Consider the following 16,560-nt stretch of genomic DNA (forward strand, 5'->3'; position numbering starts at 1 on the left):
CCGGCTGTGTTGTTTTGCCCGTGAGCCCTCGTCGCTTAGTTCAGGATGCCTTGACGTAATTTGACGAGCGTTAAAATAAAAACAACTGTTTATTTTAAACATTCATTTTATCAAGGCAGGCAAGCGACCCGTCCAGGCTAATAATTTTTTCCACTAAAGTAATTATATCCTTTGCGAAAGCGCACTTCGAAGATATGTGTTTATTTTCAGTGCAGTTCTTTGCTCATTTAGAATTCCAACTGCCAGTCTTGGATGTTCGACTGTTAGTGCAAGTGTATTCTGCAGCGGCTTAAAGTTCCTCCGTAATTTTACTCGCAGTATGGTAGCCACAGATGTACGCACCTAGGCAGCCTTCAGCGTTGATGGAGTCTTTTATTGTCAGTTCCCCTCTCACACTCACCCTTAATCTTGCCGACTTTAACCTCTGTTCTACAACGACATCGTTGGGATATGGGGCAACGGCGAACATTATCCCTTAGCTGTTTGCAAATAAGCCTAAACGTGCACGAAAACATTTTAGCTTATCAATATTCGTCTGATACACCAAGCTCTTAGGACGCTAGAGGGAAATTTTAAGGTAATAAGCTCACTGCTCTATATAGTATACAGAAAAGCTAATTACAAGCGCCCGTATCTTCGTCGTCGTATAGTAACGATGTGCGACACTGTAATACGAGTGCATGCAGCACACAGTAATTCACTTATATTCTATAGAAATGGCTCCCCGCATCCGGAAACGGTTTCCAAGAACAATTCAAAGTCTCCTGAAAGTGCAGTCCTAGACGGGCCCGCCAGCGCAGTGAGTCCCTGTTGGGAGCCATGTCCTATATCGTGCTCCTGTGCACATCTTCCTCACTTGTACGTGAGGAAGATGTGCACTTGTACGTTGATGTGCACTTGAAGTGAACATCAACGCCTTCCCCGGCAGCGTTGGGAGTTTCTTGTCCCGCACGCCACGAAAGAACCGTTGGCTAGTAAAGGTAGAAAGCTTTGCTTTAAAAAGAAAGCGGGTAATGAAAACGCGCCAAATTCAAAATAATTGCTGCTCGGGAATACGTCACTGAAACCCTCCGTCCGCTTTCCCATACAAAATTTCCTCGGGGCACTTAAGTCTGTTAACGTGCTTTAAAGACAAAAGCCTGGCGATACTTATTTAAAACTTCTTTACTGATGCATTGTACTTGCGCATTTTCCTCGCTTTCATTTCGGTGTCTTTTGGCGTGAAAACTTCGACCGGTTTCTTTTCTGCTGTACCGTGTTTGGTTCAGTTACTTCTCTTTCATTTCTTCGTGAATTACGTCAGCAAGAAGTCTGGCACACGCCACAGCCTCCCTGGAATCGGCGATCTACGCGGCTGGTGTACACCTGCCCTACTCCCGTGTCATCACGTTCAGGTGTCACGCGGTACGCAGTATTCTACAACTCTTACTTTGCAAATTCACAGTTTTGTGAATTTTGAGAACTGGGCACATTATCTCCTCAAAGCTCTCAATTGCGGGCCAGTCGACCAAGTGGGCATGTGCTAAGAAGAAAGGAATAGCAAGAACAATTTTTTTTCAAATTTGCTTTATTTCGTTTTGCTCTTCACTACTATTGTTTGATGAAGCTCTCCACAGTTGCTTTTTTTATTGTAGAATGCCCTCACCCTCTGTTTTCCTGCGCTGTCTTTACGCTACCGCTCACCTTCCTTCTGGCGTCGCGTTGTTACTTTCGGTCTCAACTCTCCTCTTCACTCGCTTTGCATGCTCTGCTTCCAGTCATACGACGGTGGCGCAGAACAAAACCTGTCGAAATGGGCAGAGATCGCCTCCGATAATAGATTCGCGCCGTCGATTGTATACTATCTTGCCAGTAACGTCTTCACAAGAAAGGTGCGACACACAACGCCTCAAGCGAAACCGTCTGCCGCGCTGACAATAAATAAAACGCACGGTCATGCAACGCCTCTTTCGAAACTCTTTTGCGAGCAGACGATAACTGAACCGCACGCTGCGGCTGCAGACAGATAGGCGCGTGGTAGAACTTGCAGGAGCTATGTCCGGCGAACCACCTAAAAAACGGCGAGGTCAGGGAAACACTTGACGTGAAACTGTGCACACGGACGGGACAGCGGAAAATAAGAGACAGGAGGAGTTCTTCACTGCCCCGTCCGTGTGCGCCGTTTTACGTCTAAGTAAGAAAAACCATGCAACTAGCCCAACAACATCCTTAACTCAGGGAAACACGCCTGCAGTGATCATATTGCGGACATACCGGCTGACCTTCGACACGCGGCGGTCGGTGGTCCGGTCGTTACCAACGCTTCCGTGGAAGCTGTCCGTCACCGGATACCACAGCGCGTGCACCCAACACTTCCTCCTCGGCAGTCATGGAGCGAAAGCCGCCCCGAAGTCGTCGCAAATCGGGGGTCGTTCGCAGATGACGGCACAGCCAACGCACAGCACTGTTCCAGGGACGAAAACGAGCTCGAAATTCCTCCTCCGCTAAACAAAGGGATCTGTCGGGCTAGAAATATGCCTGCTACGGCGACCGCGAAGAATGAACAAGTCACAGCAGTCGCCTTCATGAGCGTCACAAGTAACACGGCCATGCAATATCAATGCCGAATTTCCTCCCAGTTCTCGTGTCAAACAAACACCCAGCCCATTCTACGCTTCCCTGCGCACGTGCAAAAATGCGGCCATGTTTGACTGAATCGGGAGAAGGGCGCGTTTCCTTCACTACAGGGAACCCCGTCGCTCACTTGGGCTTGCGCTGAGCCGCACTGGAGGTATACCCTCAGACCACGCAGCAAACACAATTCTGGATGAACAAAACACCGAGAAAATCGTAGCGGCCCCGTGCCGCTTTTATATGGCAGAGTTTTGAAAGCAATAGCGGAGTTATCTACTTTACGCAACGTAATGCGCATTGCGAGACACGGCTTGCGCAAATCCGCGAGCAGCATTGCAACTCGATTTTTGACGGCGCTGCTCGCGGGTTTGCGCAAGCCGTGCTTTTTCAACATAGGCTGCCTCAAGTGCCCCATGCGATTGCGCCGGTTTCGCTCGAGGTTTATCAAATGCTCCACTATATCACTACTTTGTTAAATCGAGAAGCTGGAAACTCGGGAGCAAGCTATCTCGGGCTCATGGTTGAGGTCGTCGTCGATTTGTGGCAGGGCGTACGCGTCCTTTGCAGATGTTTGATCAGTATCTTGATCGAACGAAATAAGTGCTTGAACATGACAGGACTACCACAAGACTCTGGTTCAAGAAGTTCGGGAAAAGACCAAGTCACATGGTATCCCGTAACAAGGATACCACCCAAGCAGGTGATCATTAAACAATATTTTTTATAAGTAAAATTTTCTCCCTTTCGTCATAAAGCTTGTTCGCCTCTCAAGGCATATTGCATTGTACGTGAGGCCGCTGCCTACCGTCATTTGGCGCTGCTGTTTCTCCTTGTATGTGGTTTGAGAGAAATGAAATGGAGCGGAAGTGCACCTGGGTGATGTGATGATAAAGAGTCCTGGGACTCTTGAGCACTCTCGTACGGCATGGCTGAAACAGGGGTGGGCTGGATGCAGGTATCTATCAAAATAAAGAGGCCTACACTAACATTTCGCGCACCATTGACAGCGCGGCCTTGAAGCTGCGGAAGCATAGGCCGGCCACGACAAATGTCTGTTTTTTTTGTCAGTGTAAATAAAATGGCTGTGACCCCTGCAAATTTACAAATTACTTTTTACGAAAATCGCACCCTGGTCGCAAATTCTTATTGATAATTCGGGAGTACCCAACACTTGCTTTATGCACAATATCTCACGAGCACGTTGACACGCATGCTGGTGCAATTACCACAGCCTTAAGTCGCAAACAATAACATGCAAGAGAAGGAAAAAAAACACTCCAAACAAGGCCGTAAAACACGCTGTTGCCTCTTTTCTCGGCGCTGAAACTTTGCTACTGGTCTGGGATGGTCCGCCTCCGCCACGTTGCCCGCGGCATCCTCGATGCGCGCAGTCTAAGCCTAGTCGAGGTCCTCGTAATTGTCCTCGCGCGGCGAGCCGGTCTCGTTGGAGGCATGGCCGTGCACCAAGCCTAGCATATGGGACAGGTTCTCCGTAGCGGAGCCGGCGCCGCGATCCAGGCCCACAGAGTCATTGCGACTCTCGATGCTGGCATTTGGTGTGGTCTTCCCGACCACCGAAGGCACTTCGGGTCCGAAGTCGACCAGCTGCTTCGGCCGGTGCCTGAGTCCCACGCCGAGGCCCACTGAGGCCAGCACAAGTAGCAGGAGGCCGCCAGTGACCGTCAGGGTGATGGCGGCCTCACGGCGGCTTTGCGCCGGCTGCATGTTCTGTTGCAGGTTCCGCCGCAACAGCTCGGCACCTGACGACACGCTGCGCAGCATCATGGCGGCGGCGCTGTTCCTAACTGCTTCCAGGCGCTGAGGTGGTTTTGCGGTGAAGAAGGCCGGAGAAGCCCGCGAGGAGGAAATAAGCCTGTCTACGCCGAAAAGGTCTCGCTTCTGGGGCGGTGTTGACAGCTGGGACTACGCCAACAAGCTTCGAGACCGGCACGGGACCCCGTTTGGAACTATGATGTGGGCGGAAAATCGGAGCATGCAGCCGCTCGCGCTAAGGACTCACGGAATGTTATAACGGTGATGATAATCATCGCCTCTCCGTAGGCACGTACCTACCTGGAAGTTGAATTTTCCATGTTGCATAGCTAATACCAGTGGTCGCACTCAATTAGGAGTAATTGTGTTACCGGTAGCGTGGCTACTTCTCCAAAATTTGAGCGTGCTAGTTATTGTTTTCAAATGATATATGCCAACTTCCTTGGCCTACTATTTTTGATTACCTTGTAGGACCTTACCCTCTCATTCCAAAACCGCTTCTTACTAGCTCTATGAAAAAGCGAAAGTTGACGGGAAACGAAGCGCTGCCCACGCTAGCAAGGCTGTCGCGAAGCACATTGACGTATTCATTTCCGCCATAGTGGAAGCATTTTGGGTTTAAGATTTTGTTTCCGGATGCAAATAGAATATACAGTTTTATTGCTTTAAGAATACAACTGGTTGATTGATTGTGTGGTTTAACGCGCCGATGCTACACAGGCGATGAGGCGCGCCGTAGTGGAGGGCTCCGAATTCATTTTGACCACCTCGATGCAGGGCACTAGAAACAAAGCGACACAAACACTTTGCTCAACTATACAGACAACACATTCCACTACACTCATCGTACCTTTTCAGGGACTACCCCATAAATGTCCAGTTTTTGCACCTCATTATTACCATGCATGTTGACACCCTGGCCCTTTACACCAGCCATTTACATTGTCTTGTATGTTATTTCACGTATATTTTTAGTTAAATGTTTTACATTTACTGTCACTTCGTCCTCATAAAACCACTTTTCCTTGAGGTCCCTTGCCCTTAGTCCGCCTTGCGTCATAAAAACTCAATAATAATAATACTAATTTTGACCACCTGGGCATCTTTAACCTGCGCCGAAATCTCGAACACACGGAAGAATACAATTGGTATCATGTTTATGGCTACACTTCTGGTAATTTTAGTTAATGAGAAAAAACACCAACGATGAACTACCATGCGCTGCTTTATTGGTAACTAACGTTTACCTAAATTCGGGTGTAATTTGGGGCCATACTGTTTTCGTTTTACGTGGGTGTAACAACAGCCACTCTATAGTTACTTTTTTCTGTAGCTTCTATCTACAGTGTATCCCAACTATCATGCACCAAGATTTTAAAAAAGACAAATGGCGTTGCTCGAACAAAACCTAGCGCATAATGTTTCCAGTACAGGGGAGTAGCGGCCAGTAATTTTTTTCGTTAATGATATATAATTAATTTTAATTATCTAACTCGAGAAGTACTGCCCTGATTATTGAAGTGTCACTGAGACGCTTGTATGTTCCCACTAGAAGAATCTAACGGTATTTTCAGCGACGAACTTATTGCTTATTCATTTATTCTGACTGATAAGAAACCCCGCGAAACATGAAAAATACCACGTGACGGCGCTACCACGCGCATCGTAAAGCAATGCCATCGAACAGGCTGCCTCTGAGTAATTAGCCAGAATGAAATAAACAAAAGAAAGAAACAAGAAATCCCGACCGAGTTTGTGCCTAATCTCCTACACGCGCACCGCGAAACTTGCTGTTGCTGCCCCTTCCATGTATACTTTTATCAACGTGGTGCGCAGTCTATTCGGACGTGTGACGGGCAAAGCAGTTGCTTTCAATCAGCTTATTTGAGGACGCCGGTTTATTATGCGCGCGGGAGCGCTGTCACGTGGTATCTTTCATATTTCGCGGGGTTTTTTAAGCAGTAAGAATAAATGAGTACGCAGTTAGTTCGTCGCTGAAAATACCGTTAGATTCCTCTCGTGGGTACCTACAAGCGTCTCATTGAAACTTCAATAATCAGGGCAGTACTTGTCGAGTTAGATGGTTAATTAAAAGTAATTATATCTCGTATACCGAGAAAATTACTGACCGCTATACTTCACAGTAGAGGAAACATTACGTGCTAGGATTTCATCGAGTGATAACGCCATTACTCTTTTTTATAATCTTGGTGCATGATAGCTGGGACACCCTGTATATCACTGGCTAATGCCAAGCATCCTTTCTTTCCAGTGCGTTTAATGGGTTTAAATGGGCATTTAATGCGTTTAAAATAGAGACGATACGGCAATATGGAGGCAGCCCATGGTCAAGCAGCGGAAGGCCCACGGTGGAAAGAAAAGCTGGGGTGAGGCCGCGGTAGTCACCGGCGCGTTGTGAGAAGTGTGGAGGAAGTCACGTGGTTTTTTTCAGGCTCATCGGGTGTCCTAGCAACAGTGCCGAAGGCCGGCCTACCGAAGCGCCACGTCACGGCACGGCCCAGCCGATAAAAAAAGCCACGCCGCTTCTTGGCCATTCCCTTACAAGAAGACAAGGGTCGGCCGGTGGAGACGCGACAGGGGAGTGAGTGATGGCGGAGAAGGTAGCGCATGCGTGCAAAACACAAGCACAAAGGGCCGACCTCCAAAAATGGCTTTTCCGACTTCAGTAGAGGTGACGTCAGGACTCAGGGCCTCCCTTAAGCTTTTCGTTCATCCATGGGAAAACCCATAGAGTTTCTCAAAGCTAGTGAGAAACTCTATTGGAAAACCCAGCCAAGCTGACGGCGATGACGCTGGGCATCTTGCGCGCTCTTCGAGGGGATTCTCAGGTATCATGCTCGTCTTGAACTACCTTCATATTGAATAGTTCATCACTGGCGACTCTCCCGAGAGGAAGCTACAACACCGCGGCGGCTCCAAACGAATGCCTCCACCCATCCCACCCGCCTCCACCTCATCTTCCCCACCCAACCACCCCTCTGTGTTCACTGTCCCCAACCTGGCACCCTATACCTATAGCATGGGCGCGCCAACGCACTCCAGATTTGCCCCCACTTCCCAACCGCCACTTCGAGCAGTGGAGGGCTTTCCGTGGCCAGTCCAGAACCGGTTACCCAGCTCAACCTGGTGACCCAGGCAAGGACATCCAGTCTATGTCAAGGAATCCCGGACTAGGGATGCCTTTCACGGGGCAAGGCCCATACATTAGCTTCTGCTCGATGAATGAACATTTATTCTATCTCTTCAGTGTTCCTTGGTCCGCTCATCCCGACGTTAAACACACCTACTGGACTTGTCCTCGCACCAGGCGATCACCTCACTTTCATCATCTACACCTTTTACCATCCCACATTCCAGGAAAGCTGGGCCGCTCCTCCGCCTGATCTTCGCCCCTACCTTTGGCCTCGCCTCTCCCGGCACAATGCCCACGTGCGGGGCCCTGACACCTGCGGAATTCCCGCCTGAACGTATTCCAGGCCCACCAGAGCCCCATTTTCAGCAGACCGGACATGGGCCGCTTTAAATAGTTTTCTCTCTCTCTTAGATAACGAAATGCAATAGTGCACTGGTTCTGAACCACGAGTCTGCCGGGGAGAGTTTCCGGGCTTGAATTGATGGGGCACCCAACGATGAACTATGTTGAGGGCATCATGATGTCAAACAATTTGCACTTGCAGCTGAAGTCAACATACTTATTCAATGCCCGCCATTTTTGTCAGACTTTTATGCGTGCCTTATTGTCAAACAATGTGCTCTTGCAGCTGAAGTCGCCAACGTACTTCCTGAATGCTTGCCATTTATGTCCGAATATTATGCGTTCCTTATTGTCGAAAGGTTTGTTCTTGTAGCTAAACAGGACCCAACGGTCTGTGGGTGGCTTCTCCGCTAACCGGAGTGTCGTGAAAAAACCCAATGTGAAAATATGGGCTTCGTGGGGCAGTTGAATGCAGAAGTCATGTAGCGAAGCCACCTTTTCGCATTTCCATTAGTTTCGCAAAACTTGGAAATGAATGTGGCCAGGGGGGGACTTTGCAGACACCTGTTTTGAGAACCAGAGCAACAATAGCATCTCATGATTGGCACGTTAATACAATTCCATTCTGCAGCTATTGCAATCTTTTGTTGATATTTATACACAGTAGCCTTTGTTCATCTCTTTTCTTATTCCTCTTAGTTTATGTTAGAAATGTTGACTTAAATGTGCTTTCCATTTTTTTTACTCCGAGCATGCTTTACAATGTTCTTTAAATAGTGCAGTAAACTGAAGTTTGTATATGGTACACCTGCTCAGTTTACCCATGCATTTCGCAAACCTGGTTGCCTAGACGCACCCCCACCAGTGCCACCCTCTGGTTCACTTGGAACACTTTTCGATTCTCTTGACCAACTGCTTACACACCTCCATTTTTCGTCTTCTGAAGCCTAGAGGCAGAGGCGTGGGTTTTTACGCTAACGCCGTGGGTTCGAACCCTACCGAGATGAATTTCTTTTTGCTAACAATTTTTTTACTGCCATGTGTTCTCTCGGGGTCGATGGCGTGCACTCTTTTCGAATAATTACACTTCAGTACTTTTTTAGGTCAATTATTACTTCAGTGATTCTTCTAATATGACGCGAAAATTGGGCGCACGTGGATTGCGGCTAGGCGGCCAGGTTTGTCAAATACGCACACCACCTGTGGCCAGCAGTATCCCTAGAACAAACAAGTGTTCTGCAGCACTTCCCACCCGCACCAAAAGGACCTGAAAGGACAAGCCAAGGAGGCCACGCCAAGCCTGCATTAAATCCAATGACGGGGCAGCTGAGATGCGAGATTAGATGTGTTTATTCTCAGCAAAAAAAACAAAAAAAAGGCGAGTTCAGCGGACGCTGGCGGCCTCGAGAGACAGCGTCTTGTGTCGCAGGCAGGCAGCCTGCATGGCTTCCCTCGTCCTCCCAGGGAGGCGCATATCTACAACAGGAACAGCACAGAGGAGGAGCCCGGGGCCCCCAGCTTCAGGGTCACCTGCAAGCGAGAAGAAACACAGACCGTCACACACGGCAGCAGGCAAAGAGGCACATTTCAAGCATAAACCCAGGCTACCAGAGAAACGACACCCAAACGATCTCACTGAGAAGGCCTCATCCACAGCAACGTATGGGGGACCCACATAACGCCAGTCACTGCACTCACCCAGTGCCACAGAAGGCATGCACAGCTCGTTTTGACAACTTATTTGCGGAAGGAGTGGAAGTGCGCTAATACGACTTTCAAGGGACCGCGAGAAAGCGTTGTATAGTTGACGGTCTTACTACACTGGTGGGATAAGAACTTATTTGAACTACTATATAAGGAAGTTCTCGCATGACTTGCAAACCTTTAGCTAAAATCCCCCCCCCCAAAAAAAGCAACGTCTATGCTGTGCCCTTCCTCCACTCCATGCATCCAGCTGGCCAGCCAAGCGCCGTGTGCCGTACAGCGCTATTTATAGTCCCCAGCCCGCCCCTTGCGCGCCAAGATAAGGCTGACCTGGTCAAGCAATTTGAAAAAGGGAAAAGGCAAGTGTGCAACTTCCAAGGCCAAGCAAAACGAACGCTAGTACAAGGCAGAGAATGGGGGGAGGGGGAAGGGAAAAAAAAAGAAAGAAAAAAGAAAAAAAAAAATTGCCCCCACCTCCCCGAAGGGAATCGTGAGGAAGTGCGAATGCATTTCTTGCGCCGAGAACGGCGTAGTAATTCTGCCATCGCCTTGAGAGGCGCAGTACCGGCGAGGGGGAGCTGTCAGGCGAGGGGAGAGGCGCGCGCCGAGGGTGAGTGCAAACCTAACGGGGGGAGAGGCGCGCCAGCTGCAGAGCATGTGACGTCACGGCGCGAGGAGAGGGGGAGCAGACGCAAAGGCGCCAGCGCGCGGTCACGTGGGAGTGTGACGTCACGGCGCGAGGAGCGGTGCGGGAGCCGGCGCGGGTGCGCGCAGCCACGGCACGGGAGGCGGAACGCGCGCGGGTCACGTGGGGTGTGACGTCGCTGCGCCGTTGCTACAGACGCTCCTCTCCGCTCCTCGCGCCGTTGCTAGGGGAGAGGAGGAGGAGCGCGGATGACGGCGGATTCAGGGTCGCTTATAAAGTGCATCGCACTTAAAATGCATTCCCGTACACGGTGGAGACACCCACCCTTTGAACGGTCCCGTGCCGTCGCTGTTGGGTCAGAGTGCTCCACACATAGCTGGTTTCGTGTCCCACAAGACCCAGCAACGTGAAATACATGATTCAAAGTTCGCAAGTGAACCGTGTTGCGTCAAAAATTATAGCGTGGTCTCGCTACAGCGACTTGCTGCGACGGCCAGCGATTGACCCAAAATGGCGGTGCCACTGTGTACGTGCCTCCACCCTTGCGGCAGACATGTGCGAATTAAGACACAGTACCAAAGAAAGGAGCGGAGTGACAACGTGGCCTCGAAAGACGCTGATAAGGAGAGAGCAGAGATACAGGGAGAGAACATCTTGAAAGGAAGAATTTCGATTGAGTGGGCGGAGAAAGCGGGTGTTCGGTCATGGCCGTGGGGTTGCGTCGTATGTGTTTTTGCGTTCGCCGGCGGCTCGATGGGAGCTTCAAATTCAAGTCCACCTGCCACCTGAACTTCGACTTCTTGCGGTTGGCGTACTGCTGCCACGTGGGGCCGTCGCAGTTTAACTCCCGCTCACGAGTACCCGCCTGCCTGCTTGCGTCTGTTCATCAAGTGGTCTGGCCCACATGCGGACCTCTGCATAACAAGCAGCGTCAAAAGGGGGTTCAGAATAAAGAAAGGTCAGGACGAGGCGGCGAAGTGGTGTGAAAGATGGGAAAAACGCCGGTTTATCCGAGCCAGGGTCCGTCGTATGAAGCGGAAAGCGTGCACCCGAGCGTCATATCATCAGTGTTTTAATGTAGTTTCTATGGGGAGTTTGCCAAGACCGCGCTGATCCGTCGTAAGAAGTGGTTTGTCGGAAGTCCGGGGGACGTATCAGCGGGGTTCCTCTATAACTGGTTTTTAAAGGCTATCTGTGAATATTTCATTTTCCCCCAATGTTGAATCAAATAAAGAAGTACAGTCGAATCCCGCTACAACGAAATTGACGGGACGCGCGAAAAATTTCGTTGAAGCGGAAATTCGTTGAGGCGAAATCCGCTCCAACACACCACGGAAAGGCCCGAAAAATAGCCCCGTATGTTTCTGCATCATTGGCAGCAAAAAAACAATGTTTAGAAAAAGGAGTGACGCGCAATAACGTCATGTTTATTCGGATAACAAACATATCAATGGTTATCTGTGTTCACTGCAGGCAAAGAACGCGTTAGGGAGGGGGGGTGAAGAAATGCAGGCGTATTGCTGCTCAACAAGGCGTGCCCACCGAGCTGATTACTTGCAGATAGCTGCTAGGCTGTGGGAAGGCCCCCTCGCGCTTGTGGCAGGAGCAGTGCCGTTATCTTATCCTCTGACAGGGCACGGCAGCTACTGACCTTGGCAGGCAAGACGCACGCGCTTGCATTAAACATGACCGCGCGCTCGCGACTAAGATAGGATGACTTGGCTTCAAGACCAAACATGCAAACATGATTTTTGCTCTTGGCTATGAAGAATGGTAGAAGGAAAACGGCAAGGACAGCTGCTCACGAGTCACAACGCATACATGACGGCGCCGCGCCGGCAGCGGAGCACATTCGTGCGATTTCAATTGGATACAGATTGGCTGTAGCTCCGGCTTGGCGAACCAGGCCTGTGCCTCATGTAAAGACAGCCAGCCACATCGTTATCACCATCAAACAATGGCGTCCGCCTATGAGTTTTTTTTTGTTGTTTTGTTTTGGGTGGCGGTGTGGGCGCACCGCGCATGTTTTCGGTGAAACTAAGCGTCCTGAATGTTTAAAAAGTTACGATAGCTGGTGCTATGCTTATTTTATTGTAAAATAATTGTTCAAACCCAGCCCAATTCATCGAAAATTTCGTTGAAGCGAAAGCAAGCCAGACAAATGGTTCGTTGTGGTGAGGACTTTGTTGCATTGACTTCTATGGCTAGCTGACGGGGAAATGGAAATATTTCGTTGAAGCGGACTTCGTTGTAGCGGGATTAGACTGTATATTCAAATTCGCTTCCACCAGAACTCTATCAGACATACCCAAGTAGTTCGCCCCAAAAAATACTGCAGGTCAGTCAGTCTACCTCTTCTCACAAGAATAACAAGTTAAAGGCAGCGTTTTTTTTTTTCCGACACTCACACTGTTTTCGCCAAGTGCAGTTTTAACGCACCCAAGCAGGCCTGCCCTGACCAACGCTCAACACTGTGAAAAATCTTTTCAGGCTTTAATTTCAACTGCTCCGATTTATATTAACTCTCACGACAAATTGCTGAATGATCGATGCCCCCTTCCTTCGCGCTGAACCTGAGAGCTCCTTGAAAGGAGGACAGCTTACAGTATCAAAGTACAGTAGAATCCTGCTACAACGAACTCCACTTCAACGAAATATTTACGACTTGCCATCAGTTAGTTACTTTTTTTGAAGGGGGCAATTCACTTTACCTCGACTGGCAGGCACGGCTAAAACACACAATAACAGCGCGAAACTTTAATGAGCACTCAGAGGCATCAAGTGGGCATTATCGCTTTCACAAAACCTTCAGAACTTCCAAGAAATGCTTGGTCCACAACTGATTTTGGAGTGCTACACTGCCAACAGGGAGGCCTAAAGTAAACAAGGAGCCCCATTGTTGAATCCCGGAATGCTCAACGTCATTGACACAGCCTCCTCCAATGTGACCACTGCAGTTTCGTGCCATCATGTGCTGTCCAAAAACCCATCCTTCCTGGCATTACTACCCAGCAACCCTTCTGCTTCAATGTTGTCGCGAAGTTGCGTTTCAGCCTCCGGTAGGAGTTACGGTGCAGTCTTCAATGAGAAATGCTCACGGCAGAACAAATGCCACTTGCGGCAGATTGGTTTCACACCAATCTGCCGCAACTGATACACAGACCTCATATTATGGACATTCACTTCCAAGGGGTTCACCTTTCATAGCACCTCGGCAACCATTTACGATACAACCGTTGCAAGAAAGCTTCCACGCTCGTTCGCCCAAGAGTTCAAAGCAGCACATAATCAGCGCTTCCCGTTCCGTTCCCATACTCTTTACAGCTAGCTCACGAAAGCAGACCATTCAGCATATTTTCCTGTTCATTCAAAATCAGAATTGTTCATCGCATATGCAAGGCAATTTTCACTGCAACCTTTACTCGGGAGATCAAACTTCCACTTTTAAAGCAGGCTTTGCTGCTACTGCATCCAAAATGCAGCTCTGTTTCTTCTTTCTGTGCGACTTTAGAAGCGGGGCCGAAAAGAGTAACAGGAATGGCGCAAATGGCAGGAGCTATGAGAATCGCCAAGCAAGTGAGCTCATAGGAGCCTTCAAGGCCTCCACTGTGCCCTTTCCAACTATCACAAAGGCTGTGCTGCTGGCCGCAAACTTGATAACGACTACTATGAGCTGCAGCTTTTTTCAGCTCATAAGTTGTCGGACAGAGTACTGAGGAGATACTGTTTCATTGGAGAACGAGAAACGTGGAGCGACAGAGCAAGGGAAGTGGAGGGAGTGGGGGGCAAAGGACGCCCGTTTCTACACCGCCATGGCCTTTTCAGGTGCGTGAGCTGCTGTATGAAATGGGTCGCGTCTAGTCTTTGTTGTATAACTCTCGCACAACGCCTTGTTTCTGTGGCGAGCTTGCCGGGACCGCGTCAATCCATCTAAAGAGGCGAATCGCCACATAACCGCGGGATGTAAATCGGGGCTTCACCATATCTTCCAAGTCTTTGGTGGCTAGTAAAACTGTTTAAGTTCCCTTTTTTTTTTTAAATTTCTGCGTCCCAAAGTGCAGGGTGCAAGTAAGAAACAAGGGGCACTTATACCCGAATAAATATGGTATCTCGCTTCTAGCGGTAGACTGTGGCAAGTAGAACCCGAAATGCGAAACATGCAGAAGAAGCACGACACTTACCCTACAACACTGAAATACAGGTTCCCCGAATTAGTGAGAAAAACACAAAGAGAAAAAGAAAAAATGCGTACAAAAGTCGCACCTAATTTTATGCTGCTACTAGCAGAACATAAAATGTACCCAGACAACAGGAGAGTGCAAGCTGCCTAATACTGCAAGCGTCTGGACAAGCTAGCTATGAACCAGGGCCTCCCTCCCAAGGGAGATTTCCTGTTTACCCTCTCTGCTAGTTCCCCCCATGTTCTTCATTCTTGCTGCCTACAAGTGTCCGGACAAGCTAGCTATGAACCAGGGCCTCCCTCCCAAGGGAGATTTCTTTTTTTACCCTTTCCGCTAGTTGCCCCCGTGCTGTTCATTCCTGCTTTGGGCAGTCTAGAGCGCGCTGCATAGACAAACTCCAACCTGATGAGTCATGGAACGAGGTCTGTGGGTTGTGCCATCAGCGAAAGAGCCCACCTGCTGAGGCTGTGGTCTCGGGAGGCGGAGGCCCGGGCGGAGGCGGCCAGGTGCAGCTTGGCCTCCTCAGGCAGGGGCTCGAAGAAGGGGTGGTCGAGGGCCTCGCGCAGCGTGATGCGCTGCGACGGCTCGTAGGCCAACATCTGGGAGATGAGGTGGAAGAGCTGCCGCGAGGACTCGTCCTCCAGCGACAGGTAGCGCTGCAGGGGCTTGCAGTTGTCCTTCACGTAGCGGCCCGCCGAGCTCTTCTCGTCCCAGTCCAGCCGGCCGTGGTAGAAGTACTTGGTCCTTCGAAGGAGAAGACGACCGCGTGTTAGCACAGTCCCAGCTTTTATCATGGAATACACAAGCATTCGTGCGTCAACACAACAACAAGTGTCACACTCCATGCGCAACAATTTTGCTGCGAAAGTAAAATAAACAAAGATGAACACCAGATGTAGAAAGACAGTTTAATATTGGAATGCAGCTATCCCCCCCTACTGCACAAACAGGCCACTTCTATAGGCGGTGCGAAACACGTTTGGGTCTATTTCACTGCCCACCAGATCTGCTTACGGGGTCCTAGCATCCACCAGCGATACCCAAGAACAACATTGAGTCAAGCGGAACTATAGTTTTTCTTAGAACATTCCCAGGGTACTACTGACTCATCCTACTCCAGCTGTGCACTACCCCAGCACCCCACTGGGGCACATTGCCCAGTCTGTGTGGCAAACGCTGGTAAACAGCCCCAGCATCCCATTTTCCACCCCGATGACAATCGAAAGCGTAGAAATGCAGAGCCACAACGAGCATGTCGGCTGTGAAAGAAAGAGCTGAGGCAGGCACCAAGTGTCGCGGCTATTACCACCACCGATGGAGCGAGAAGAGAAGTATTAATGCAGCCAGACAGTGACGCTATGGGGAAGGCCACAATGCCGACTAAGCGTGGGAAACGCACTTGCTTGACACTCAACGCCACTGGGAATGAAGAGCACAGCTGAGCGGGCAACAAGCTCAGGAACACAACAGAGACACGGAACGGCACTATTAGCAGCGCGTGGACACCTGTCATCAGAAGCATCAGTGAGAGCACCACAGCGACAAGTACTTTGGAGAAAACTTCTCAACAACGAATTCGCAACCTCATGTAACATCTGATACAGTCTGGTTTCAGCTCAACGTCACAAAAGTGCAGTCGACTGCATGGAGATGTCACAACAAGCCTTCCGCGATGAAGACACGAGCTGTGTTTTGTGCTCCACGCGCAAAGGTTCCAAGTGCAACGGCAGAATTCTTCGCCCCTCTCGCCGTGCTGGGTTCTGCTACCCACCAGACTTGTACCTTCAACCGTTTTAATGAAATCAGCGGGCACACATTTCTCCTCAAATCTCCTCCATAGTTTGAATCGTCGGACAAATAGTGATCATTCCAGTTTATGCAAAGGAGATGGTGGCTCGCCTTCTGCACAACAACTGGTGGAACAATACTACCAAAGGCTTACTCAGATAACTTCCAGAAAAGTTTCTGCGTAATGCTTCTCAAAGCTAATGAAGTACCCAGTGCTCTGACAGGGCAGGAAGACAAAATGTGTTTGAGCACAAGGCAAGGTTTTTCAACTCGTGAGAAGCCAGCTGTCGAAATTCGAGGTGATTACAACAAAACTGCGTTACCTTGAGAAGACAACTGATGCCTAAGCACTTCAAAAA

At 49.5% G+C, this 16,560-nt stretch overlaps 1 protein-coding gene across 4 annotated transcripts in view; it reads right to left on the reverse strand.

The window, feature by feature from the left end:
• Positions 1-9,214: 9,214 nt before the first annotated feature.
• Positions 9,215-16,560, reverse strand: part of LOC144175842 (serine/threonine-protein kinase Doa-like) — a 32,238-nt gene continuing 24,892 nt past the window's right edge. For 3 of the 4 annotated variants that reach the window (XM_077704855.1, XM_077704856.1, XM_077704858.1), the window contains 2 exons: positions 14,816-15,157; positions 9,215-9,412 (listed from right to left, as the gene is read on the reverse strand). In XM_077704855.1, the coding sequence (XP_077560981.1) occupies positions 14,824-15,157 (334 nt within the window). In that variant the 3' untranslated portion in view covers positions 9,215-9,412; positions 14,816-14,823. The remainder of the gene's footprint in view (positions 9,413-14,815; positions 15,158-16,560) is intronic. The other variant, XM_077704857.1, reaches the window with a different exon arrangement.

The sequence above is a fragment of the Haemaphysalis longicornis genome, unplaced genomic scaffold (assembly GCF_048455015.1).
Source record: "Haemaphysalis longicornis isolate Haplotype H1 unplaced genomic scaffold, Haemaphysalis longicornis Haplotype H1 scaffold_3, whole genome shotgun sequence".
Taxonomy (NCBI): domain Eukaryota; kingdom Metazoa; phylum Arthropoda; class Arachnida; order Ixodida; family Ixodidae; genus Haemaphysalis; species Haemaphysalis longicornis.